The sequence below is a fragment of the Branchiostoma lanceolatum genome, chromosome 11 (genome assembly GCF_035083965.1).
Source record: "Branchiostoma lanceolatum isolate klBraLanc5 chromosome 11, klBraLanc5.hap2, whole genome shotgun sequence".
In the NCBI taxonomy this organism is placed as follows: Eukaryota; Metazoa; Chordata; class Leptocardii; order Amphioxiformes; family Branchiostomatidae; genus Branchiostoma; species Branchiostoma lanceolatum.
The window spans coordinates 1,694,822-1,704,574 of NC_089732.1; the positions used below are offsets into that span (position 1 = coordinate 1,694,822).

The following is a 9,753-nucleotide window of genomic DNA, read 5'->3' on the forward strand; positions in this document are numbered from 1 at the left end:
ATATTGGTTACAGGGTTAGGCAGCAGGGAGAAGGTTAAAAGAGGTAGTAAATGACACAAAACGTGATATTTTCCACTGATGACTTTACTAAATACTGCTGTCATGATAAAATCATAGTACATGTTACCTGTCTGGAATGCTGAGATGTTTTTTACAGCTTCCCTCTCAAACATTTTCCTCCTCTTCATTCATTTGGTTTAAGACTTAGCTAACAAATAAAGACATGGCATAAGTAAAACAATTTTCTTAACACAGTAACCTCACTGTATGGAAAGTACTGCATCCATCTATCTCAAATCTTACAGCTTTTCATGGTGTTTACAACTGTTACAAGAGACCCCTTTCCAAACTTTGGTGCCCTTGCAAAATGTTCTCTCATAACTGTAATAATGAGAGCACAATCTGGCGGGAAAGTGTGCAAGATGGGCAAAAACGATAGTCGATAATTGTAATAATTCTAATTGGGCCCTGATTGGAAATGGGTCTACGATAATGGTGAAATCGCAATATCACTTTACTGTGTTTCACACTCAGGTCTATCATACTGTACAAATGGCTCATTTCTATTGCTCCTGTCAAGTGCAGCACTTTCCTGTGTAAGAGACAGGTTGGACACATACATAATCTCCAAGCAGATCTATCGGTGGCAAGGCAGTATCAAAAGGGCCAACCTGTACCAAAAGCCTTGGGTGGCTTCTGGTACGGTTGGCCCTTCTGATACTGCCTTGCCACCTATAGATCTGCTTGGTGATTACACTTAGTACATAGATTTGGCAAGTCAGCCCTCCACCCCCAACAAAATCTCACTTCTTCCACAGTTGAGGAATGATATGCAACAATGCTAACGATAAGGACTGTATGCACTCATGTGTGACAGTTACATAAACAGATCATAAAATGGCTTGCTTGGGTCCATGACATAATGTTCGTTTTGGCCAAGATGGGGAACACACAAGCAGACTTTTCTTTGCACTCTCACAACTTCTCCCTTCAAGTTCAGTGTCAGAATATGTTTAAGCTATCAAAGGAATGCAAGCTCAAATTTTTCACTTAAAAGAATTCATCATGTATATGTAGTTCATAGTCGGAATGTAAGATCTATTGCATAAATGGCTTTTAGCTAAGGAAGTCTTTAGTTCTCAACAGTGTCAATATGTAGAGTTATCTGCATCAAAAGTATGCCGACACACCTTCCAGTCCAATATTAGACTAGTACCACTACTGCAACTAAAATTCCCGTCACAGAAAATCTTCCTATCACAGTCAAGATCTGTTTCAGTCTGTAGCTTAGTTTTTCAAACGAAAAAAAAAAATATCTGTGCAACACAAAACATGTAAATTTGCACTAAAAGCCTGTAGAGGCAGCTGTGTTAAAACGATGTGCAGTAAACTAATAAATAAAGACTTTAGGTTACTTTTTTCAGCTATAAACATTGTGTTTGAATGCGTTTAACAGAGTTACATATCTATTAATTTTGTGTAATCTTTCACCCTTTTCTAAAATGAAACTTAATAAACAATGTTAAGTAGTTTTTCATTTAAATTTACATTTTAATTTCAGTCAGAAATATGACATAATGCTATTGGAAACTGTCATACTCATTGCCACATGTTAACTACTCTAAAGACTGCATTTGTACAGAAAGGATAATATTTGAACTCAGGCTGTACAAGGAAAAGTGATGGCAGCATTTATGATTATACAATAATTATACAAAGGGCACTTTTCACATTAAAAGATATTGACATAACTTCATCAAACCACATAATCTACTTTTTAAAGATGGCATCTTTGACAGAAAAAACAACAACATTTTAAAGTGCTGAGCCCATTTTTCTCAACGTTGACGAAATTCACATAAACACTTTGTGGCTTTCCTCCACTAAAATCTTTTGCTGATCATAAACATGCAAAATTGGGCTGTCAGATCTCTTTTGGGGGTGGTCCACTTTTCTTCCTTACCTTTCAGGGTCCACAAAGAATGCCGTCATCAAAAACTAGATAAAATGTGGTTCGACCCACAGAGGAATTTTGACAAAAATCTTATCTGAAATTCTAAAAATAAAAGCTTTAACGACTGCATCAAGCTGACCCAAACAAAACTAGGCTATTTCACTTCTTCGAATGTAGATGATGACATAGAAACCTGTCCTCCCCCGTTCTGTAATGGTCCGGTCCTCATCACATTTCTGCCCGGTCGATCTGCACGTAGAGTTGTCTCACACCAACCTGGGGACACGACACAAAATAACACAAACATTAGCATATAAACTACAGAATCTGATTTGTTACAGATCATCTCATTGGTGAAGAGTTCTGTCACACCAACCTGAGGACAGGACACAAAACGACACAAACATTTAGTATAAACTACAGAATCTGATTTGCTACAGATCACCTCATTGGTGACGACTTGTCTCACATCAACCTGAAGACACAACACAAAACAACACAAACATTAACATCGTTCTAATGAAAGCTCATCTGTGTTGTTAGTAATCATAATACAATGCTAAACTTTCCTCCAACACTAATGGCTTTAGTTAGTGTTGGAAGAAAGTTAAGCATTGTATTATTAACGTTGTTAGTTTGTTCAGACCCTTATAGTGCCCCTGTTTCAGTAGCAGGGTATGGTCTTTAAAGGGAGGGGTTGCTAGCCCTTCCCCTTTAACATGCCCAAGGCATGTCCTAGTGCATTCTAGATCTCTTCTGAAACATGGGTGCAGTCCCAACCTAGATAGATGCCCTGCCAAAGATTAAACCAGGGTCTCCCAGTTAGCAACTTATTGGAACCAGGAGCTCAACTGTGAGGCTGCTGCCAGTTGAGCTATAGGGACATCCCTCTAGTAAAATCATTCTTTATTTGGAAAGAAAGTAGCGCAGCCCAGGTCACGATGGTCATCACGATGTGGTGACCAAATGTGCAGGGACGGACAAATTACAAATACAATTCACAGTTAAAATCCAAATACATATTTACTTATATATAAAGGTTACAAATTGAAATTGCACTTATAGACAAGATACAACTAGCAGTCAGTGTTGATTAAGCCTCTGTCACAGCCATGTAACTTTGAGCTTTAAATGACATTTTGGCACCAATACACCCGGTGTTCTATTGTACTTACCTGTGTGAAGATGTTATGTGTGGCACTCAGGATGTATTTGGCGTCCGCTTCTGGAGCTACTTCGACCTTGACTGTTCCAATGTAGACGTCGCTGCAGAGGGTCCAGAAGTGGGGTTCGTGTACACTGTAAACTCCCTCCAGCCCCATTACCTGTGGCAAAATATGGGTACTGTTAGATATGGGCACTGTTGAACCCCAATACACTCCCTCCCATTACCTGTGGGTGCTGTCAGATATGGGTTCTGTTAAAACCCCATACAAACCCTCTAATTACCAGGGGAAACACTGCAGCATCTGCAGAAAACATAAACTAGAAGGACGAAGGTTGGCCAGAAACAAACAATTGCAGAACCTGCAGTATTGCATAGTGTTACCTTTTTTGGCGACAAAAGAAGAAGGAGGTGATTTACCTCAAGCAAAAGGATTTTAAATTTTGTTCTTTTCCACTTTAAGTTCTGTTGAACTTACTCTCTGATAGCAGGCGGGCAGTTGGTGGTCCAGGTCGTAGGGCGTCCTCTGCATCAGGATGCTGACGGAGTCACGTATCAACGGGATCACACTGCGGGAGGGGGGCACAAAAACTTAGTCATGTATCAACGGGATCACACTGCGGGAGGGGGGCACAAAAACTTAGTCATGTATCAACGGGATCACACTGCGGGGAGGGGGGCACAACAGTTAGGTGATGTCACACTGCGGGGAGGGGGGCACAACAGTTAGGTGATGTCACACTGGGGGAGGGGGGCACAACAGTTAGGTGATGTCACACTGCGGGGAGGGGGGCACAACAGTTAGGTGATGTCACACTGGGGGAGGGGGGCACAACAGTTAGGTGATGTCACACTGGGGGAGGGGGGGCACAAAAACTTAGTCATGTATCAACGGGATCACACTGGGGGAGAGGGGCACAACGGTTAGGTGATGTCACAGAATCTGTATAGTATGTGGGACCTAATAACCAACCCAATGCCTACAACAGAACAATCAACAACACACTTCATGCCAATACTGTAATTCACAGGAATCTTCACGGTAGCAAAATTTCACGGTGTAAGGAAAATGGACATTTTTACTGAGCTTTAACTTCACGGTGCCGGCAAGTGATAAATAATTACAACAGAATGTTTTCGTGGTGTTGATAAGTTCACGGTACAGAGGCGACCGTGGAAATCGTGAACATAAAGTTACAGTGAAAGAGACAAGAATTACAGTAACCCTGGCTCTATCCATGGAATAGATCACAAAACAAGCGGATTTTTCTACCAGGATATCAGAGTTACTGACTCCAAACGATACAATCTGTACATAGCAGGCAGCACGGTACCATTCTCTGTAGTTACCACTAAGCAAGCAAACACAGAGAGCCATCAGTAACGGAGAGCCAGTGGTAACTAAGAAACTATTGTTCCCCATGTTGGCATTGTTACATGTCCCTGTTCAAGGTTCAAGTGGTAACTACAGAGGGGATGGTACCGAGGCTAGTCCAGTCAACCAACTTGGTAACACCCAACGACCCACCTCATGCCTATAAGTGTGGCTATGATCATGGAACAGATGGGGCTTGGAAAAAATACCAAAGACTCTAAAAACGGTACATACTACTTTCTCTGCTTAGCACTCAGCATTTGGGAAAGAGTATGGTGGTTAACCCCACTGAACTGATGTAGTGATTGCACAAAGTCGTGTGGCCCAAGGGCTATTGAAACGGAGATGGGCACCACCATATGCACCGTCTGGTGCGGGAAGACTTTAACTTTAACCACCGACCCACCTCATGCCTATAAGCGTAGCTATAATCATAGAACAGATGGGGTCTGCGATCATCCAGCCAAACTGCTGCATGAGGAAGGCTGAGATGATCACACCGACGCTCCCGAGCGTGTCGGCAAGGATGTGCAGGAAGACGCCTGCAGAAAAACATGGGTGAATCTGCAGTGTGTTATTTCATCACTCGGTTACTTTTAGTTTACTGTTCTATTACACAATTTTCACCAAGTTTAGCCCTTTGCGATATTCTTGTCACCTGTCAAGAGAAGTAGGGGCGTGGTTGGCTGTAAACGTTAGTCGTAGTGAAGCTGAATAGCTGCTTGAAAATAGCCTGAGTATCAGCCTCCGTAGTGACCGCTGGCTCCAAAAAATGTGCTTGCTAACCACACGCAATCAATTTTTTTGAGCCAGCGGTCACTACGGAGGCTGGTACTCAGGCTAGCTTGAAAAAGCATCATACATAATGTACATGTATAATGTGCTTAGCCACAATTGAGGATAACTTCAAAAAATTCAACAACAATACCCATTGGTTGTTGTTATGGTCAATCAAACTAAAGGCTTAATGAATAGATAGATAAACTCTACCTTTAAGTATCTGGTTCTGTGAAGATGGTACCGGTGTTGGTGGTTCTGTGCAGTCATCTCCACCTAAACCTGCAGAAAACACAGACAAACACATAAACATTAGCTGGAAAACTCAGTCTGTGTTAGTGGAATAATAATCTGTATTGTATTGTAAGAAATCAAGTTGTACTGGATTGCAGCACATGCACATCAAAATTAAACTACTTTACATAATCTTTGTCTCCTCTACAATCTTTTTCAGGTTCAAATTACCACCATGTTGTAGGTCAAGTGGCAATGAAAGAAAGAGTAGATGAAACAGCAGACCGTACCTAGTCCATGGGAGTGCCCATGTCCATGACTGCTGTGGGAATGTCCGTGACCTGCGTGGCTGTGACCATGACCCTTGCTGACCCCACCATTAGCATGTGAGTGACCATGGTCTCCACCTGCAAGAAGAATAGTGTAGTTAACATCTATGGTTTGGTACACTGAAAACTGGTATTGACATCTTAATACAAGACATACCGATGTTGTTTTTGTCCTGCAGAAAACGAAATAGCACATTTCTATCTTTTCCATAACTTCCATTAATCATCTTTTTTTTGCAAAAATTGACGTAATACTAATAGAGTTCTGTGACATCAGCTGATTATATTACACCAAATGACCTGTCACACCTAACTTATGCACATCTAACTGCATGCACTGTGTGAAGATACCTAGCAAGGATGCTTCTACAGTACATGATGGTAATGAGTTCCACTCTTGGATAGTGCAAGGAAAATACAACTTTTTGTACACATCAATCCTACATTGATAATTCTGGTACTTAAATAATTCTGGTACTTGAAGTTGAATACAGCCCTGAATACAGCTCAAGGTGTCCTTAGATGACACCAGAAGGTGTCCTGAGGTGACCCTACCTCCGTGCGAGTGGCCGTGCCCCGCCCCTCCGTGCTGGAACACGAAGATGCCGACCAGGTTGACCAGGAACCCCATGATTGACACCGCCATCAGACGCTCATGGTGCACCTCGGGAACCTCCACTATCCTCTGGGGGATGAGAAAAAAATTACCTTTCTTTATTCATTTAGAACAAACAAATGAATAGCTGTATTCTCTTTATTTGTATAGCTGGTATAACCGCCCTTCAGCGTAACACACCAGCTTTGCAGGCACGCGGCGCGGCAGCAGCTGGTTATATCATTACACTGAACGGCCTGTCACAAATGTCCTTTGAGTATTTACTCGTACAAACTGACTTTTAAAGGGAGAACGTCCACTCTATCACAGGATAGAGAAACCAAATCAAATAATTTGTTGTACTACTCAATAGGATAACTCTTAAATACAAATTGAAAAGTATGGGGCAGTTCAGATCAGTACGGGGCACTGGTGTTTGAATTTTCCTATACACAATGTGGTTGCAGCCAAGACACAGGTGGTCAGACTTAGAACTTAACAGGTGACAAGGAACAACTTCTATCACTATCAGTCTCACTACACACATGGCATCTTATCAATACATCTGGGGTATCATAGCAGTGTTTTTATAATGTAGGATCTCACCTCCACAGCTTCAGAGAAGATGAAGAATGCGATGAACAGCAGGAAGAGACCGTTGATGAAGCCTGCCAGAACTTCTGCTCGTACAAACCTGAGCGAAGTATAAAAGTATATGTATGTTAAAAATAGTCTTTTCTTAATCAGATCGTTTCTGAAAAAAATTTGTACCACTCAACACGTCAATCCTGGAGTAGGATTGTTAAGAAATCTACTATTGTTAGCCCCTGGCTCAATACTCATCCAAAACAAGAAAGGTTCTCAGAAGATTACAACCTTAAAGGGGCATATTGTAGAATCTGGTGGGCAAAAACTACAAATAGTAAGAATTTGAAAGATCTACACTAACATTCACATTTGTAACTTATTTGTTACTTATTTCCAACATATTCCGGTCATTTTGTCACATTTCCAGCATTAATAAACGACGAAAAACGCAAAACGTGTAAAATCTGGTTCATTTACATTTTAACTTGCGTCCCGCATGTTAATATGCAAATAAGCAAGCGTAGAACGCTACGAAAAATCAGAATCGACCGTTATGGTCGGAGTTCGAGCGTCACAGGAAAATCACCACCAGTGAACAAACTTCAGAACGTCGGGCGTTCGATCGCGTGTTCGGTGGTTCGTCGGAATGTTGGACAAGATGGCGGCCAATTCAAGCGGGGCGGGGATTGTGTATATAATTTTTTTCAAGACGTTCGCACGACACTACAAAGTCGCATCCGTACGTGATGAATATTGCTGTGCAGTGTAATAAGGTAAATTCAACTAATGATGTAGAAAAATAATCAAAAACAAAGAATTTTGTTTTATGTTCATGTCACAATATGCCCCTTTAAGAGACACCCAAAAGAAAAGTTCTTGGTGGACGACCAGCTTTAGACTTACAAAAAAATGTTATCGGTGGATCGCTATCTTGAGACTTACCCATAAGAAAAGTTATCTGTGGATCTCCATCTTGAGACGACGGAAGCAGCGAGCCCAGCCAGGAGAGCCGTGCAGTCGAAGAACATGTGGAATGAATCTGAGATGAGGCCGAGACTGGGGGACAGAAGTAGAGCAGGTGAGTGAACTACTTTTGATACATTCATGAAGGTTAGACATCGATTCAGGCAGGTAATATATAAGATAGTTTAAAGATACACAAAAAAACAGTGTGACTGCCGAAAAAGTAGTGGATGCTACCTGAAGCATTGGAACCATTTCCAAAATCATATCCAGTTGCTTGAGTAACTGTTTGAATGTGAATTACTTTTGCTGGTAGTTTTCCCGCATCTAGTTACATGTATATATTTCCTTATTGTTAGTTATAGTCAAACTTGTCCAAGAAGACCACTAAGGGGACCGATAAAATCTGGCCTATGTTGACAGGTGGTCACTATAGACAGGAACCTTAATGTTTGTGTCAATGACAAAGATTATCTTAGAACCTACCACCAAGAAGTGGCCAGGTGATGATCCTTATGTAGGGGTGATCATTTGTAAATTTGTACAGGTTTTATTGTAGCCTAACAGTGGGGTTCAAGCGCCACTCACTGGCCAGTATAACTCAGGTCCACACCTTTAAGCCTAGACTAGAGTGGTTTAGTTCAAATTTAGATTGTGCAGACGAAAAGTATTGTGCTCTGCAGCTGCAAGACTAGCATGTCTGCCAAATACTCCAATGGCTAACTACAGTAGTGCATTGATCTGTTTATCTTTATCTGTTTATGTTTGGTGACTATATCCTGAATTTTTGGCTGACTAAGAAACTATAATTACACCTTAAGTCTAAACAAAGAGCAATATTCCTAACAAAAATCTAGTTCATAATGTGTTCTCACTATTGCATATCAAGTTAGAAGAGAAAGTTGCCCAGCTACCACTGAGGGTCAAAACCGAATTTATTGATTATTTTGGGTCGGATCAATTTCATAACATATTTACAAGTTTTTTACACTTGGTTGTGATGACTCTGAAATCAAAACCCCTGATTTGCATAACAATTAAGGTGTTCAATCAATCTATTAACTTCACGTCTTGCAAGTTGACGAAAGTCTGCGAATGTTTGGGGTTAGAATAAGGCAACGTGGCACAGACGGCGGCTGAGCACACAACTTTCGGTTCGACTCAGGTGTCCAAAACTTTCCCCCTGACGTAACGTTACCTGTTCGTCCATATTCCGTACAACAGCTCCACGATCGCGAACGAAAGATTCAAAGTCAGGAACGCGAAGAGATTCCTCGACGTCGGGTCAGAGAAAATCGCACTGAAACGGCAAGAAAAGTTTCATAAACACAGCTTTGGTAAGAGAAAACGTAAACTGTTCTAGAAATCTGCAACATATGGTAGAAACCACGGCTCGCCGGTACTTACCGGACCCAGCTGGAAATCTTTCTTTTCAAGCTTCTCCCGACGCCTTGCTTGAACTCATTGTCTTTCCCGTGAAGCGGCAACATCGCAGCGATCTCGGAACCGTGTGGAGAGAGAAATCAGGGCCGGGAAACTGGCATGACACTCCGAAGATTTCTGCAGGCTTTCTGCTCAGGTTCTGGGAAAATACAGCTGGGTTTCCGGTTTGGAATGTAGTCTAGAATTTTGTCATTCAAAGAACTGCTTAAAATGTCTTAAGTTAGCACATAGCCTGCAAAAACAGCAACTAATGAAATGACATTTAGCCCCCCTTTCTTCCAATTTTGCCCGAATCTAAGCCGATTTCATTGTAATAATTACATGGCCATG

At 41.5% G+C, this 9,753-nt stretch overlaps 1 protein-coding gene across 1 annotated transcript; it reads right to left on the bottom strand.

The window, feature by feature from the left end:
• Positions 1–66: 66 nt before the first annotated feature.
• Positions 67–9,748, bottom strand: LOC136444426 (zinc transporter 7-like). The gene is made up of 11 exons (XM_066441974.1): positions 9,388–9,748; positions 9,179–9,280; positions 7,960–8,073; positions 7,036–7,123; positions 6,390–6,519; positions 5,796–5,912; positions 5,485–5,553; positions 4,901–5,036; positions 3,598–3,688; positions 3,130–3,279; positions 67–2,230 (listed from the first exon to the last, which is right to left on the bottom strand). The coding sequence occupies exons 1-11, from the start codon at positions 9,468–9,470 to the stop codon at positions 2,183–2,185; spliced, it is 1,128 nt and encodes a 375-aa protein (XP_066298071.1). The 5' UTR covers positions 9,471–9,748; the 3' UTR covers positions 67–2,182.
• Positions 9,749–9,753: the final 5 nt, after the last annotated feature.

Bases quoted from the DNA above. Each gene is read 5' to 3' on its own strand.
- LOC136444426 (XM_066441974.1), bottom strand. From the start codon at position 9,470: ATGTTGCCGCTTCACGGGAAAGACAATGAGTTCAAGCAAGGCGTCGGG. The intron at 9,281-9,387 runs GTAAGTACCGGC...TTGCCGTTTCAG, and splicing joins AAGATTTCCAGCTGGGTCCG to TGCGATTTTCTCTGACCCGA. The intron at 6,520-7,035 runs GTGAGATCCTAC...CTCATCCCCCAG, and splicing joins TCTTCTCTGAAGCTGTGGAG to AGGATAGTGGAGGTTCCCGA.